The 17,996-nt window shown below is 37.6% G+C and overlaps 1 protein-coding gene across 5 annotated transcripts in view; it reads left to right on the top strand.

The window, feature by feature from the left end:
- The window catches only part of DISC1 (DISC1 scaffold protein), a 228,949-nt gene that overhangs the window by 160,611 nt on the left and 50,342 nt on the right, over positions 1 to 17,996 (top strand). For 3 of the 5 annotated variants that reach the window (XM_085576797.1, XM_085576796.1, XM_085576794.1), the window contains 2 exons: positions 4,776 to 5,019; positions 10,113 to 10,157. In XM_085576797.1, the coding sequence (XP_085432923.1) occupies positions 4,776 to 5,019; positions 10,113 to 10,157 (289 nt within the window). Of the gene's footprint in view, positions 1 to 4,775; positions 5,020 to 8,355; positions 8,432 to 10,112; positions 10,158 to 17,996 lie in introns of those variants that run through there. The other 2 variants (XM_085576795.1, XR_014954297.1) reach the window with 2 other exon arrangements.

Genomic DNA, 17,996 nt, shown 5'->3' with positions numbered 1-17,996 from the left:
ATAGCTAAATGTTGAGTGAGAAGAGCTCATTCCTCCCTTGTGGTGCAAAATATATATAGAAGCAACTGACCAAAGTAAAGAAAATATTTCCCTAGTTTGTACAAGAGTTCAATAAAGAATGGGGGTATTGAACAAAGTCTTTTGATTCACAGTGCCATTTTATGCAAGCCTCAAAAGTTTCCAATAATTTTAATTGTCATAATGAAAATCCCAGTTGTTTCTACCAGACTATTTTTGTTGCATTTTGTTTGCTTTTTTTGTCAGAGAAAACTGCTTTTTGGGTCAGTGAATGCAGAATTAAAATATGTGCCAGGTACTGGGAGAAGATAAGTACATGGTTTCCTGAATCTGTACCTAAGTGTGGCTCACCTATTAGAAGGAAGTAACCTAGAATATCTCTTCCTAGTGATGGTTGATCTCCCCTCTTAAGTTACCTTTGCCATTTCTGAATAGTTGTCTTACTGTGTAACCTTTTAGCTTCAGTCTCACTCTTGGCTTTCAGTGTGAGGGTTGTCCCAGGGATTTCTCTTGAAATGAGCAACATAATCGTATCACTACATAGTGTTTACTATCAATACATAGTGTTATAACTTCAGTTATAACTTAACAAGGTATAAATGCTTGTTATAAACAAGCAGTGTTATAAACTGCTTGTAATAATTTACTCACCAAGGGGCATTCCTGAAAACTATAGCTGATATCTAAACTATAAACTATAGTGACATCTTCCTGTGTTGATTCCAATATGCTTTTGAGAAGGCTTTGCAGAACTTTGTTTTGATTTGGTTTTGTGGTTTGGTGTTTTTTTTGGGTTTTTTTTAATAGAGTTTAATGTAAAATCTTTTTACTATTTTTACACAGGCATGTTTCCATTTAGACTACAATGTTCACGAACTGAATGTGCCTTTTGTATGTATGCAGAGCCCTCAATAAAGAAAAGTCATGTTCTTGTAGTTCCAGTTAACACTATAAATAGCTTTAGAATAATGTTGTGCTGGGAGCCATAGAGAGCCCCCATAGATACCTCCCAGAATCTCGTCAAAAGGCAGAGAAGCAATGTTCTTTGGAGCTGAAAAGAGAGAGAAGAACCCTTGTTGGTTATGTCTCTTGACATGAATTTCACCCAACATCACAAGTAGAGGAGAGATATCCTTTAGTTTCCTTTTTCCACTTTACCCTGGTGATGTTTCCTATAAAACTGCTTGAGCCTTAGTAAAGGCAACTGCAATTACAGTGTCAAATGCCACTTCATGAAGAGAACTCAAGGATAAGCCTCTGTGTTCCACATCCATTTCCTCCTGCCTGTAAACAGCCCTGTTTCTCTGACAGCTCCTTCATCATCATCAACTTGACCCAATGCAGAATTCTGTCTGCTGCGTCCTTTTGTGTTGCTGTGGATGTCTCAGCCATTCTTCAAGTCAGCTTAGGTCTGCTCTTGTAGATTCTTTTTGCACAGTATCCTTGAGGTAAAACCTGTCCCTGCTATCCATGTAGCCAAAAAATTTCTCATGTGAAGTCTTGCATCTCACTTACTTCACCATCAATTTCCCTGGCCGTGACTTGACAAAAGTAGTCTTGCCCTATTCTCATTCATTCAAAATGAGCACTTCTGTCTTTTTTTCCACTTCACTTTGTTTTTCTCCTTTGAGTCCTTCTGTTCTGTCTCATCAAGACTAACTACTACCTTCCAGTCAGGGCTGCTCAGAGTCTTTAACTCCCTACTCAGTATTTTTTTTCCTTAATACAAAAAGACTGACTTTGCACTGTAGATGTTAAACTACACTGGCATCAATCACTTGCCCCTTGTATTCTTGAACTGGCATCTCTTACCTTTCTTACGTGATTCCTTTGGGAAGGGATGAAGATCTTAGGTATCTAATGATATGTTTCATTGCTCTCCCACAATCCTTAAAATGCTCATTTACTGTGATGCCTCAGTGTTCTTGGCACCACTTAGATTAATCAGTTACTCATGTTACTAATTAAATTGTTGTACAGTAACTAACATGCCATGTCCAGTCCACTGTGTTCTTTGAACATTCTCATTTGTATCCTAGCTCTAGCTTATCGTTTGAAAGAGAAAAGTTGCTTTGAGAAAAAGGCCATCATTCTAATGTGTTTGGTGTTTGTACAAAGCCTGGCACTATGACTCTTGGCAGTTCAGAATCAGCAGGTGATTAAGGTATGCTTTGTGTCGCTGGGTCTATGTAAATGGTTGATGGATTGTGATTTGTTGTGGATTCCAGCAGATTGTTTCAGACACCTTCATTGAACTTGCCACATATGCCACTTTGATAGTAATATACAGGCAGGCATATAACACCTAGAGGTGTTAATACATCATGAAATATTTATAAGTATAGGAATAATGTAAAATCTCATCCAGATTCAATCCATCATTTTGAAATGTCTCATACCTGAAAAATTTCACTGTGTTCTGTACAGCCACCCATGGAGGCTTCATGGAGACTGCAAATGCACTTTTAGTGTGGATTGAAAAATGAATAAATCAAACTCTGAAATTCAATTTAGTTTAATTTTTAACACCTAATGTAAAAGCTGAAGTTTTTTGTATGCTGGGGACAACATAATTGTTAACAATCATTTGGAATTTGTCTCTGTGTTAGCTATTTGCAGCTTTAAAGTAATTTTCATTCCAAAATGTGTTTGAAAAATGCTTGAAGGCACTGAATTCCAAAATACAGACTAAAAGGTAGAGCCTTGATATGAGGGGCTTAGATCTGTTCAGAGTATCCAAGTGTACATGCATTCACAGATTTTGGTTGAAAAGTTCAGCAGAACATCTAACCATTTCAGTTCAAGTTGTATTAGAATTTTACAAATACCATGATAAAACAACAATGTCCTTCAAATGAAAGCCATCTGTTCTACTGTTAGCAATAGATTCAGTAATTGCTGATTAGTAAAATGCATTTAAAACTTAGACACAGACAAAACCACATTGACCAATGTGTTGAGTCAGGGCCAAATAACAGCAGCCCAGGCACCATTTTGCTGTACTGTTGTACATGCTGTTCATCTTCCCCACTGTGAAATCCTGCATACGTCATCATCTCTGCCCTAATTTTGTCAATAAACCTCTTCATTAAATTAAATAGCCAAAACAAGTTATCCTTTAGAAATTCTGATTTAGCTCTCTAGAGTTGTTTTTTTTAGCCTTTAATAATAAGCTATATATAGATGCAAACAAACATTTTCAGAAAGCAAGTAAATGGGTTTAAGTATGTCTGCAGGAAAATGTTTTGACTATATAACTATGATAATGTGATTGACAAGTAGGGAAACAGCAGGGTTTTTTTTATTTTTCTGGCTTGGTAAGTGAAATGCTACCTGGATGGAACACAGACATGTAATCCAGTGAAGCATTTTTCCCTTTCTAATTAGTGATACTTTGAACTCCTTGGGGGAGACCAATTTGTGGACCCCTTGCTGCATTATGCCTTCAATAAACATATATACTGACTCTTAAGCACAAATCAAATAGCTCAGCTTCTGAAGCCTGGTTTTACTTTCAGTCTCAGTATATTGCTGTGTGATTTTTACAGCTTGGCATCTTGTAGAATTTGTGGAGTTAAAAACATACTTGCATTAGTTTAATGAACTCATTGTAAGAAGTGCAGCTTCTTTTTCCTTTGTTTGGGATAAAAGATAAGCTGGTATTTAGTCAGAAAAGTTAAAATCAAATGGTTATTTTTCTTCTTTTAAGTCACAATTTCTCACAATATAGTATTTATATAGTAAATTATATAATTTTAAAAAGAACAATGAAAAAATATTGCAGTTATTAGCAATGAAATCTCTCTGGAAGTGTGTATTACCATGGGAATAGTTACTTCTCAGACCCATCCCAGGCTCTGCTACTGATCTACCATAATTTAGCAAGCAACCTACTCATTTGGTTCCTTAGAGACAACATGTATTACATGGAGATGTGACCACATAGCTTACAAACAATGTGATGTTAGTTCAGTTCAGTTCTCAAAATCTATCGACACTCAGAATTCCCATTTATTTCAGGTGGAAATAACTTTTGGGTGGATCTCAGGAGCATTGTTTGTAATGTACATGTTTGAGAGATGACCAGTGGATGAAAAATTTACAGAGGCTTTGTATTTTGAATTCTGTTTTTGCTTTGGTGGCAATAACAAAGTAGAAGGAAACCAAAGCACATTAGTAAGAGATAATGACAACACTCAAAAGTATAAGACTGAAAATTTCAAAGGGAGACTATTGTGGTTTAGTCTAATACGATTCAGTGCTGAAGTAAGCACATTTTAGTCTAATAAGAAATTTAGTGTACCTGTTTTCCAAAAATTAGACCTGACTTATTGAAATGAGTAGTGTGATTGTTCACACATGATCTTCTGTGTGAAATTCAGGAAAGCCACAGAGGTGCAGGATGTATCTGTGTATCTGATATTGTGAAGGAAGCCCTGGTTATGCTGGCAAGGCCCCTGAACCTGTGTCTGAAGAACAAAAGGAAGTCTCATGTAGCCAGGGTTTCCTGTACAGTTGGAAGCAACATCTTAACCCAAGGAGGTTTTTCTATCATCCACTTTGTAACAGGGCAATAATTTTGCTGCTTTTCCATTTGATACAGCAATGTTATCTCTGTGGGAGTATTTGAGGTACTGTTAGGTTTTTTGGTTGTTTTTACTTTTCTGTCTATAATAAGCAGTTACTGCAAGTGTTACTTGAAATAGCAACTATTCTCCCTGAACTGCAGTTTTATTTTCTTTTGGCTTTTATTTCAGCTGCGGGAGCCAGCTGCTCCAAAGAGTGTGGGAAGCTGACTTGGAGGCCTGTCAGCTGTTGATCCGAGGGTTTCAGCTGAAAGAAACCAGTTGCTGTGTTTTTGGGGAAGAAGAGAACCAAATGGATGAGATGGAGATGACTGCTGATGCCCCACCTGATTCTGAAAAAAGAAAAGAAGGTCACTTTCTAAAGGGCACAGAGTGGAGTGCTGTTTCCTGCCCCAAACACAGGGAGCTGAAAGAGGTATCTCAAATAGTCTGCAGCTGTATTTCAAGGGGTACTGCTGGCTTTCCTTTTGAGAGGAGGAGTTGAATCTTTGTGATGAGTCAGCAGGGCAGGTTAAGTATGAACTTAACATCTGGCTTTCAGTCTGGGACATAAATAAAATAGCTTATTAGCTTCTCAGAAGTCCTTCAGCCCTTTCCCCTTTTACCATCAGTCTTTTTAAAATGCAGACATTATTCAGGCAATAAATACAGAATGTACATAAGGATTTAAAGGAAAAATTATTAAGCATTTAACCAAAATTATCAGTTGTTCCTCATCTCACCAACAAGTTTCATTCTGAGTTGGTTCTGCTGACTTGTTAGCCTGGGTCATTTTTAGCTGACATGGAGAGAGAGTTAGTTTTCCTCCTTTAGTGAAATGGTCAAAGACTTCTGAGCTAATAGATGCTAATAGACTTACAGCATCCAAAAATTATTAAAAGGAGGAAAAAGAATCATGAAGCTTAGAAGATTTGACAAATTTATTTTATGTTTTCATGTTTTGATCTGGAATGCTATCCCTGCTAGAAAAATCAACTATTATCTAATAGTCTTTTAAGTGCACTGCCTAGTCATCAAGCTGTTAAAAAAGCTTCATCCCAACTGCACCACTGTGACAAAAAGACCTTCCAACAGCAGTTGTTAGTTTTATTACCATGGAATTAAGTTGAAAAAATTTAAATTATGCTTAATTGCATCTGATGTTAAGAGCCATTGAACTGTGCATTGCTCTGAAATCTGATGCCTAATTTTGCATTTATACTGGCTGAGTTTTAGTGAAAAGCAGACCCATACCTGACTGTAAAATCTCCTCTTGTTAGTAAAATTCTGGTTTTATATTGGGCTTCAGTAGTTTTTGCAGTCTTTTCCCAGGGCAAATGGTTTACAGACTGGCTTCGCATAGAGAACATTTTTATTAGAAATGGTCAGCCTGGCTTTGATTCCACCCCCATCACTGCCTTACCATATTTTTTATGAGTCTGATGAAATAATATGAGGAGTTCTGTTGGTTGTGGAAAGCTGTGCTCTTCTTTCAAAAGTGCTTAGAGGCTCTGGAGTGTTTGGGATTTTGTGACTCTTTCTGTAGCACTCCTGATGTTTGTGCTGTAATCACCTCCTTCACCCCTACAAGCCGAGTTTCCCTAGAAATCAACCTTGCTATCCAAGAATGGCAACTGGATAGCTGAAGTGAGATGACCTCTGGTGTGTGGGACTCGAGGGATGGTTCCCCATATCTTGAATGGAAGAGGAAACTGCATTTGCAGTGACAGGCAGTATCTAGACTTTTAGAGAAGAGCCATAACAGATTATTCCCTGACATTTCTTAGTAGTTCATCAGAAGGCAGAATATAAAAGCAAATAAAAAACCCTGACACAAATCATGCTAACTTCTGGTTTTGAACATTTTTAAGTGCAAGAAAATATTTATCTTGATTTGTAAAAGGACTTGGAAAACAAACCACTTCTGAGGCATTTAAATGCTCTGTTATATGGTAGTGAATTTTTATTTAAAAAAATTCAATATTTGTGACCAAAAAAAAATAGGGATGTGGTTCATAGTCTCTCAGTTTAGCTGTTTGTATGACTTCCATGGAAAAAAAACCAACTTATTTTTTGCCATTAGCAGGGAACCTTTTCATAGCCATTTATCAGCAAGTGAGAATACCTAATAGAAAAGCGTGCATTTGTCAAAATACATGGTTTCATATTATTTAACAAGGCTGTGGTGTCCCTGTGAGAGGGGTAGCTTGCAGGGTAGTAGCAGTTGCCATGTTTCTGGAATGACTATTCTGTTCAACTGTGTCACAATTTCTCTTCCCCCTCAAGGAATTTCTAGAGAGCACTATTGGCCACTGAAGCAGAAGGAAAGAGTCATGTTCTTTGTACTTAGAGGTTTCTGAATTAATTACTTCAGGACAATATATGAAAGGCTGATAATAACATATATGCATATATGCCTTGGAAAGTACATTACATCCCCAGGTGATTAATTTACTTTACAGTGGAATTCTATAAATGAAGCTCTCCAGTAATTTATTGTGTCATATAGAGCTAAGCACTAGTTGCAGGTGAATATTGGTTTTGTTGATGTGTACTATAAATAGTTTTCTTGCATATAACTGTATCTTACTCTATAGGTTTCCTTTGAAAGCAAGAAAAAGTAAGCAACAAACATAACAATAATAAGAAAAGCAAAATAGATGAAAGAGCCCTTCTCATAGATCCTCAAATATGGCTTTACAGAGGGGCCATTTATCATTTTTAATTAAATATCCTCACTAAATCATAAAATGTGACGTGTTCTGGTATAAAAATATGTAAGGTATAAATTCTTTGAAAGTTTGTTGTTTCACTATCATGTGAGCACAGGTTTATTAACTGTCAACAGTTATTTTATAGTTTTCATAACTGTGTTTTTTTAAGACACAGCTGATTTTTTTCCACAGTTTTTATGTGCTAGACTGGCATTCCAAAATAATTCAGTAAATCAGTCTTCCTTTATAACACTGACTGTTAACTAAGGATGAAAAAGATGTATTGGCAGCTCAGCTTTTGAGACATCCTTAATGATGTTTTGGTGAAAACTAAAGTGGGTCCAGCAAGAATCATCCTGTGAATCACTCTGAGTTACTTAAATAAGGTGCTTCTCTCAGCTGAAGATAACTCATTAGGCTATAGCATTAGAAAAACACTGGAGCAAAGTTGCAGGCAATATTGCTACCCTCAGTCATGTGGCAGTCAGCTTGTCTAATGTATTTGATGCAGATTCCTGAATTCTCATATAAGTGTATACTTTCCAGCTGGTAGCTGTGTTGATGAAATTAGGGTGTCACATCATTTCAGTTGTAGTTTGACTTCTTGTGACTAATTTGGCTTGAATTTCTTCTAAGTCTCTGATGAATTTAAGGTGGCTTTTCGTTTTCACCCCACACATGTTCCATGCTTTTAAACCAAGGGAGGTGGAAATTGCAATGATCATTGCTACCTGGTTAGATGTGTATATGCGTGATTTCTAAAATATACAGCACCATTTCATTTCTCTTCAGACATTAATGCCTGCTTCTTCCACTCCTTATAATATTTTGCTTTATTTTTTTGCTTCTTGATAATATATGTGTAAGCAAACCCTTCCACAAAAAGCTTTTAAAAACAGCAAAACCAACAGTGATCACTAATCAACTGAGAGATTTGTGTGTTCTGGAGCCTCCTCCCTAACAGCAAGTAACCTGATGAACATGGCTATGTGTGCACCTGCAGGCTTGAGTTCCTGACCTATCCTTTTTTCTTCTTCTGCTTCTGGCATGCTGTGCAGTGCTCCCTCTTAATCACTATGAAGGAAAGAAACACCTACTAGATTTCAAGAAAATTGAGGTGATTAAAGTTACAAGGTAAAATCCAAAATTCAGTAGTTTTACCTTCTGTAAGTCAGCATTTTTGGTAGTTGTCCCATTAGAATTGTTGGTAGTTAATTTCTCACTTTTTCTTCACAAAGGAAGTAGAGAACAGGGATAAAGGATAAGGATAAGGTCATCCTCTTCTCTGCATACTTCAATTTATCCATCTGGGATTATATTTTGGGTTGGTTGAAGATCACTCTGGTGTTTGGAAAATTATCTATAATTGTAAAGCCTTAGTGTGATTAAATTTTTTAAAGTTACTGAGGTCTAAGTGATACCAAATGGACCATCACAAAAAATAATATTTAACGTGGTGTCTGCCATTAAAAAGAAGTTATCACAGAACATGATAGAACATTTTTCAGAATTTAGTGATGACAAGCACCAAGAAAGCCATTGTGAGCAGACTGTAACTGATTACTGTGCATTGGGATAGCCTGTGGTCCAGGAGGCAAATGTGTAATGTGTAAAGGACAAAGCCTTCTGAAAGCTAAATAAACTGTGCATTCATTTGAGCTTTAATTAAATGCTGTATTTGTGGAGCTTAGAAAATAATTTGGAAATTTAAAATTTAATCTTAGTTTTAAATGTCAGCATGAAGCATTGGTGAAAGTCAGCATTTGTGTGTTTCTTGTATTGATCCAAGCTAAAAAAGGATGTCAGTGGCAGGAGGCAGCTGGCTTGTACACAATGGTCAGATCCTCACTGCACAGCCTAGAATGGAGCTGTGCAGCACAGTGCACCACAGCTGCATCTGAGACTGGGATGAAATTCTGCAGTAAAAATGCTGGCTCTTTAGGTGTTGTAGCACCTCAGTAAGCTTAATGCTTACATGTGATTTAGCAGTAAAAATACCATCAGAAAATTAACGTTATAGGCAAGAGAAATTTCAACATTTTTTTCAGTTTGATTTCTGAAAATAGTATCCAGTAGCAATTGTGATTTTATGGCAGATTAATGATTTTGCACTTTCATTATGTCTATCTATATATGTACGTTATGTGTGTGTGTGTGTGCGCATACCAAGCAGTATCCCTATCTCAGTTTATTATCAACAACACAGTTATGTGTGATTAGTATTAATGATTTCCCAGTGATACTAACATCAAATTTCTTAGCTCCTCAGCCAGTCAATGAAACATTGGCTAATTTCTTATAGACTTCAGAGATGAAGGAAATTTTGAAGGAAGAACTGAGTATAGCATTTGTTACCAAAAGGACACATTGATTGGATCTCTCATTTCTCCTGTCCAAGATCATTTACAGGGTCTGTACCAAAAAAAAAAAAAAAAAAAAAAAAAAAAAAAAAAAATCCTGTAGACTCTTGAATGGTGTACAGATCTGCAAGAATTTGATAGAAAAATTTGTTTAAATCTACAGTTAATCCTTCAGTTTTAGTCAGTATTCCTTGTAGGTTTTAAGTGAGAAGCCAAAGTAGGCTTTAATAAAATGTATTCAAATATAGTTTTAAATATGGAGTGGTTTCCACTGCTCCATTATAAATGCAATTTAGTCTTTCATGCATGTGAAGAAAATTGATGCAATTGTTTGTAATTGATGTAATAGCTTACATAACTTTTTATTCTGCTATATTGTTTTTATAAGTTCCATTAAAATAATACTGTTTATATAGCATGTATCTACTATATACTTAATAATTTATCTCTAACAGGTTATGGAAGACATTTCATTTGGAACAGAGGGCCATTTATCTGAGGTAAGTGTTTCCTAGGCAGTATAAAGTGGTGATATTGTACAGAATTTTCTTTGTCTCAATTAGAATAAATGACACTTGTTTTTATAGTGTTACCTTTGCTTAGAAATTGTACTTGTTTGAGCACTTGGAAAAGCAACAAAATCACAATTAGAGTGGGCCCATTCCTTATTTTTTTTTTTTTTCATTGAAGATAATGGCAAAATTGCTAAGTATTTCAGAGTTTATAGTTAAAACCTGTGCTAATATTTTTAACACATACCAATAACAGGATGAACACACTGGGGAAAAGAAGAACCAGTAATATTTAGCCAGCCCCACTGTAGCACTGTCATGCTGCTTAGGAATGGAAAGAAACCATGATGCTTAGCCTTTTTTCTTGTGTGCCACTAAAAATACCTTTGAATTTATTTTTTAAGTATACAAGCATACTGCAGCAGAGTACACAATAATAGGAATTTCATCAAAATGAAAATACCGGATGTCATTTTACACTATTTTCATAAATAACAAGATCTCAGAACCTAGTGCATGTATTTAAGAATGCTAAGATACTTGAGTATCATGAGATATATGGCCTGTGAGAAAAACCTGTCTACATACAAAAATCTGTCCACCTACAAACTAAGAGTTTAGGTAATACATGTGTAAGGAGAGTTACCCTGGGTCTAAGAGCTGTACTGTTCCAATCTGGTCCATCTGTATATCAGTATGCCTTGAGTTGCAACTTACATAGTAAGGAAATTTAATATCCAAGCATTGTGTTCAGCCAGCAAATAAATTACAGGGACAAGTAATCCCCAGTTCACCTTCCATTATAGCATACATGATTCCTGTCAAGTACAGCTGGCAAGTGTTCCAAACCAGACAAATATTAAATAAATAAATATTAAAATTTAGGATAACTATTCAGATGAGGCCTTTCTTCTGATTCCCACTGGTGAGTCCAAAAGCTGTGGAGCAGCTGGAATGCTCCAGGAAAGATAATCTGACTGCAACACCAAGCTCAGATTGTTGACTTTGTGTTCAAGGAGACTGTGACAGGAGGGCACACCTAGGATAGACTGCTTGGCTGTGTGTGAGTTCAGCATAAATAAAAACAGGAAGCCTTGAGAATGAAGGTGAACTTTGCAGAAAATGCAAATGGCCTTTCTGATCAGTGAACCTTGCTGTGAATTATAGATAAACTGTGTGGATAAACTGTGTGGCTGCTTGTGTCCACGCATGACATGAAATAGGGACAGGTAAGCCTGTGGGATAAAGGCAGCAAAAAGCCTTGCTGCCATCATGACAAAATACTGAGAGCATCAGAGTTTACAGGTATACAGGGTTGCCACTATAGAAGTGTGCGCCAAGAGCTTAATATCAGAGTCCTCAGAAGCAGAGAGACTTTCAAAGTTTTGGCAGAGGGGGATAAAAAGTGCATAAAGCAACAATAGAAATAAAATAAAAGGAAATGTGGTAGGTAGAAAACCAGGCTCTTCCACACTGCCACAGCTGGACTGATGGTGATTTGAAGAGGGCTCTCCATAATGCTCTGTGAAAGTGTCAGCAGCCTGTACCATGTCAAGGATTTACCTAAATGTACCTCTGGTTCTCTGGTCCCCTAATTCACTCTGGTCAGTCTCCCCATTCCCTGCAGGAGAGCACCCAGTCAGTCATTCCAGATTGTTGCATCTTACTGACTTGGGAGCAGAGATGGGAATTAACAATACTAGGAACCACCTATAAATGAAACACAGCTCTACTGACTCCTTGCACAGCAGGGTGTGGACATAGGAAAACAGTTTGGTACTTTTGTTTCTTTTTCCAAGTCCTGACCCACTGTGAATTTTTATTGGTAAGTCAGTAAATAGCCTCATCCTCCCACAGCAGGAGCTGGAATTGTCCCAGTGTAATTAAATGAGCCAGTGCAGTAGTATGCTCTCATTTTAGAAAGTCTGCAATTAGGGAAGATCTTCAGTCTAGTAGGGATGAGAATAGGAAGACTGCTGTCAGGCCACAGCAGGGTGCTGGAAGGCAGTGAAATACTCTATTCCTGCAGAGATGCTTTCCAGGGACACTCTTCTGTAGCTGTAACGGGAGATACACAAAGGGAGGAATTGCCAATATTGGACTGTAATTCTGATGAGTCATTTAACACTCCCATGTGGAGAAGGGTTAGGGATCAGTGCAAGCAAAGGGAGTGTGCGAAAAACATGTAATGGTGGGAAAGAGGTAGGTCACAGCTTGCTGAAGGCTTTATGCCTAAATTGTTGCATATGAGAAAGTGGAGAGTGTGTCATAGCGCTGAAGTCTCCTAAATATATATAACCACCCTGATGGAATGAGGGAGCAGTCTGTAAGTGGAAGGTGATAAGAGCAAAAGTAACTGGGAAACAACCTTGATCCCTCTTCTGAGAGAAGTTAGATAGCTACCTCCATGAAAGAAAAGTTCATCTAAGCAAAATCAGGGAAGCAACAGTGGAGTTTCTGTGGGATAAACTCTGTAGAAGGAGGAATCTTAGCTGATATTCTTTGGTACTATCCAGAAGACATCAGGTTTATAGTACAGCCCATCTTCTTTTGGTGAAGAAAAGTTCAAACACAATCACAGACTATATATCTATGTCAGCAATTTTCCAGTGGCTCAAAAGTTTTGACAAGGAAAGAACAAAAGTGTTTGTAAGAATGAGCCTAGAAGAGCACTATTGGGTGTAAGGGTGAAGCAGCAAGACCCCTGAGCACACTAAGCTGCATTAAACAGAAGACATGTGGAATGGCAAGGGAGTTCAGGGATATGTAAGATGCAAGGAAAAGGTGAAAGGTGAAGCACCTTTCTAATAGGAAAGGTGAATGAGAAAATAAATGAGATCAGAAATTTTTTTCTTTCTTATTCTCTATGCTTTTGGTCTTTCTAAAGATTATAAGCTATGTCCAATTATGTAGTGCTCCCAGTATTCACTACAAGGTAGCAAGGGTAAAAGATCCAAAGGCAAATGAGATGTACTCAAGTCAGGCTAGACTGATGAAATTTCTCCTGAGCACATAGGAGCCAAGCAAAACAATCTCCAAACCATTAACAAGCTCATTTGAAAACTCCTGGAGGAAGCTTGAAGTCCCAAGAGATCTGTAAAGGCAGACTTTGTGTTTGCCTTTAAAAAGGAGGTAGGCCATGAGATGATGTGCCAGTCAACATAATTTCAATTAGGATTAGAGTTCCAAATGGTCTTGATAGATTGAAAGAATAGTCTGAAATCAATAAGAAGGGATATATTGAAAAACAGGTGCAAATTACATTTGAGGGAGAAAAAGAGTTGGATTTATGTATACGGATGGTAAATAGCAGCTAAATTCACAATACTGCAGAAAAAGAATCTGGGTTTCTAGTGGACTGCAAATATAGTGGGATTCATTATCTTCATTGTGTTGGAAGGAAGGGCAAATGTCACTTGCAGCCTCATTACTGGGAATGTCAGTTGTAAGACAGAAATAATTACTGTGCTTAGCTGAGAAGGCCAAAACCTCCAGAGGACTGTGGCTCTAGTCTGGACACCTTCCTCTACAGAAGACAGGAACGTGGTGAAGAAAAGAAGGAAAGGAATAGAAATAAAATGCTTAGAAATTCTAGTCTGGTTGAAAGTCAAAGTCTTCAACCACATAAAACCTAATGATATATAGGAGAACAATTAGTTATTGTTGTGTGCTGTGTAAGGGTAAAATGGAATGTAACCATCTTGGTTTGTAGCAGGAAGAAAACTTGCTCACTGCAAGGGAACTTGAGCAGTCTGTACCCTGCAACCAGAACCAACAGGTCCCATGTCACCTGCTAAGAGTCATGCAGACACCAGCTGAGGACATGCACAGCAGGCTTGGTCACACTGCAAGTCACAGAGCAGGCTTGGGTGGTCCCTGGCTGCTTCCTGGGCAGCCTTGCCAGGATGGTTTTGGTCATGAGTAACATGCATTGCTCTCAGTGGCCTTTCTCATCTACAGTAGCTGCCCAGGACAATACATAACTGGGATGCAGAGGAGGAACTAATTTTTTTGTTTGTTCCTCCCTTGCACTGTGGTCACCTCATGACCATGCAGTTCATTTATCTCAGGGCATGTGCACTTAGCCTGCGTGTGGCTGAAGCATCTGCTCAAGCAGGACAAATGTGGATGGCTGCATTTTGTTTCTAGTAGTTATTTAAGATATGTTGTGGCCTAACATTCTGGAATTTCAAGTGCTGACAGTTGCCATTAACTTCTGCAATGGTCAAGGGAAAGCATGCAGCACTTCTGCCAACTGTAGATCATTGTTCTAAACCTTGTGCCATGATGTGAAGTATCTGCCTGCAAGGACAACTTTTTGTAGTTGTTATTTGTGTTACTTTGAGTTATTTTAGCTATTATATGTCAGAGAATGTTTCATGCAGGTGAAAGAAATCTGGCTTTGACTCTGCGGAAGGTGTTCTAAAGCTTCTATTTTATTTGGATTATGATACTGCTGCTTGGAAGTAAGGCAATGCCCTTTTACAAAAGCTCCTCTGTAGGAAGAATGAATTTTAAGGATATATCTGGGAATCCTCCTTCTCAGCACAACCACCAAAGACACTAATAGAGACCCTAATCCCAAATAGAATTAAATTAATCTAGCTACTACAATGCCAGTTCTTCATAAATTGCTAAACTAGATGGAAGAGCATAGGAGGTGTTTGCACTGGAAAAGCTGATCAAACATTTTCTTCAAATAATGCTATTAAGGAGCTGTTACTCATAGGTGGCTGTAATTTCTTGTAAAAGGATGAAACAAAATGCAGAAGACAAAAGTGAAAACCATTCCCTCTGCTCTTGATGCAGTATGCTGATGTTACAGCAGTACATCAGCTGGAATGCTGTCTGTTTTCACCATTTCTTGTATCAGACTTTCACATCTTTGGGAAAGAATGAGAATTTCTACTTTGTCTGAGAAGCCAGAAGAATTTAGCCTTAAAAGGTAAATCACAGCCATGTTTGTGCTGTTTTCACCTGCTTAAGGATTTAGAGGGGAAAAAAAATCCGAGCCAGCTACATTCCCTGTTCACAGAAAAATCCATAAAGCAATATTGCATTTCAGCTTTCTCCTGACTCCTGCAATCTCTCCCAGCTGCTTCCTAAAAATGCTGTTAGAGCAAAAATAAACAAAGTCTTCAGACTTAGAGCATCTTGTAGCATTGACATAACCTACAAGATTGGATGAGTTGTATTTTATGAATAAGTTGAGCTTGAGGCAGAGTCCACTTTCCTCTCAGAGATATTGTTGAACAGTGTAAGGTGCCACTTTCCAACCAGGAGCTGTTCTGAATAGTCTGTGTATCACTGACAGGGGTTTTCCTGCCTACATAGACAAATGTCAAATAAAATGCTACCAATGATGTTACCAGGCATGAAAGGCAATAAGAGAACTCTTTTCTGTCTACATCTCTGAGCTATCAAACCTTTTTTAAATGAGGCCCTGAAGGCAGAAGAATTATTTTTGCATATTTTTGAGAGCACTGTATGTTTTCTTCCATTTCTGCTTTCCTATTTATTTATTTATTTATTTATATGAATTCTGGAAAAATCATAATTTTTATGATGGTTCTCCTGCATTTTTCACATGACACCTGCAAGTAAATTCCTGGGAGTTGATGTTTGTCTAAGGTGTTGAAGGAACTTCTCATTTCAATTAAAAAGGCAGCTGGGTTATGTAGATACAAAAATGTTCATTCTTACACTGTTATGGCTGAAATAAAGAGAAATTAAGCAGCATTTTTAGGATTTAAAGACTAATTAAATATAACCTCAATCTTACAGAGCTATTTCAGTTACTCTGAAGTGCAACCATAGCCATTTAGTTGCTATTAAATTGGTTTCAAGTGTTTAAACACCAAAACAAGTTTGATTTGACTTTTACACTCTCAGATTTCCCTGCCTTCCCATATTTTTGTTACAATTGGTTATATTAGCCTAATATTTATTGTTCTCTTACCTTAATTTCCAAAATCAATGGGATTTTGTTACATTTTTAGGCAATGGCTTATGTACTCAAAGTGTGATCCTTGAGGAAGAATACCCTCCATTTTTTTATATGCAGAGCTTTCTCTACGTGGTCATAATTTTGGATGTACTTTCAGAGTACTTATTTGGGTTTTTTTCAATTTACTGATTTGTTTAGCTTGAGCCCTATGTTCTCTTGAACAACAGTCATCTGTTCTTGCATGCATGTCCCAGAGTGATTCCATAGGAGCTTTCTACTGATATACATGGCCTGGATTGTCCCACTCCATAACAGCACATGGAGTCCTGCTGGTATGCTGCATAATAATTTCTAGCTGGATGAAAGACCTTTTCCTCTTCTTCTGTCACTGGTCTTCAGAAGAAGACATTCCTACTTGCTGCAAGGAGAATGTTTGTTTTCGCCTCCCATGCTCTCAGTTTAAAAACAATGGGGTTTTTTTCACATCCATACATCCTATGGGGTGCTGCTGTAGGTTCTCAGGCTTGGTAATGCCTGGAAAGGGTGGCTCCAGTCCTGTGCTCAGAGCCAGGGACTCTGTGTTCCTCTGTGTCTGAGCTGCAGGGGTTTGCAACATAACCTCTTAACCAACCTACCCATCCTGAGCCTGAGCTGCAGCTGGTCCCATTGGGATCTGCTGCATAGCCATGTGTGGGAAAGGCCCAAGGAAAGCAGAAAGGTAAAGCTCAGTGCCATATCAGAGGATGTGCCAGCAAGAAGAGTTCTTCTGACATTTGACCCCCTGTATGCAATGTACTGTGAGATGCGAAGTGAAAGGATAGCACACAACTGAGATCTGGTAAATGTGTTCACCAAAACTCAAATTGTTCCACAGTGGGCAGCATTCCAAAAAGCCTTAGCATGATTTCTTTGGAAGGCCTTTGACTGAAAGTTTGATTTCTCTGAAACAACCACTGATGTCTTACAGCAACAGATAAGTGCAAAGAACCCCAAGAAATTTTTTCTTTGAGGGGAAAAAATTTCTGCAGATAGTGTATGGCCACATTACAAGCTGGCTTTATTAATGAGTGCACAGACTAGATCTAGTGACAATCCAGCTTTCTCGATTGCAGCTGATGAATTACTCTTTTTTTAACATGGTTCTAGCAGAAGTTCATCTTGGCGGGACCATAATATTTTTTTACAAATAAGCTCTGTCATTACTGTAGACAGCCCTATGGTGCCATGGGAGGCAGAGGAAAGGCTTGTCTCAGAGCTGTGCAAATGGATTGATTTTTTTCCCCTTCTTCTCATATTTGTTGCTTATTTGGGTAATTTCTCAAAGTACTACTCAATGCAAAATATAAAAAATAGCAATCGCCCTTGTGCAATGTATCTGAAAAAACTTATTATAAGGACTTTGAAACTAGTTTAAAATACTCAGTTTAAAATAGAAAAAGTATTTGCCTGTGTAAGTTCTAAGTAGAGAAGTGTTATTTTTTAAAATGCAGTCTTGTTTAATGATGACTCAGTAAAAAAGTACAGTTTCATCTTGTAATCCTAAAGACTTTGATGCATTTTCTTTTACTGCTTGAGCAAAGTCCCCAAGTACTCTAGCCAGATTTTTCTTCAAAAATATAACTACATTTTATATGTATAAGAGTTACCAAAATGTTGCTGCTTAAAATATTTACATGGCCTAAAAGTGTAAATCATATTTACATGAACAACTTGAAATTTGGGTACCTTAATGAGTGGTAAGCATGAGACTTCCCTCCCCTGTGATGAGACAATGGGGGAGAAAGAGAGCAGTTCAGAATAGTTGTCTTCACACCCCTAATCATCTGCTGAAAGTTAGGTTGTGACTTTTTTTCTGCTGGGAAGAAGACTGAGACCACAAG

This window comes from Lonchura striata, chromosome 3 (assembly GCF_050655825.1).
Source record: "Lonchura striata isolate lonStrDom1 chromosome 3, ASM5065582v1, whole genome shotgun sequence".
NCBI classification, from domain to species: Eukaryota; Metazoa; Chordata; class Aves; order Passeriformes; family Estrildidae; genus Lonchura; species Lonchura striata.
This window is presented reverse-complemented; position numbering and strand designations above follow the sequence as displayed.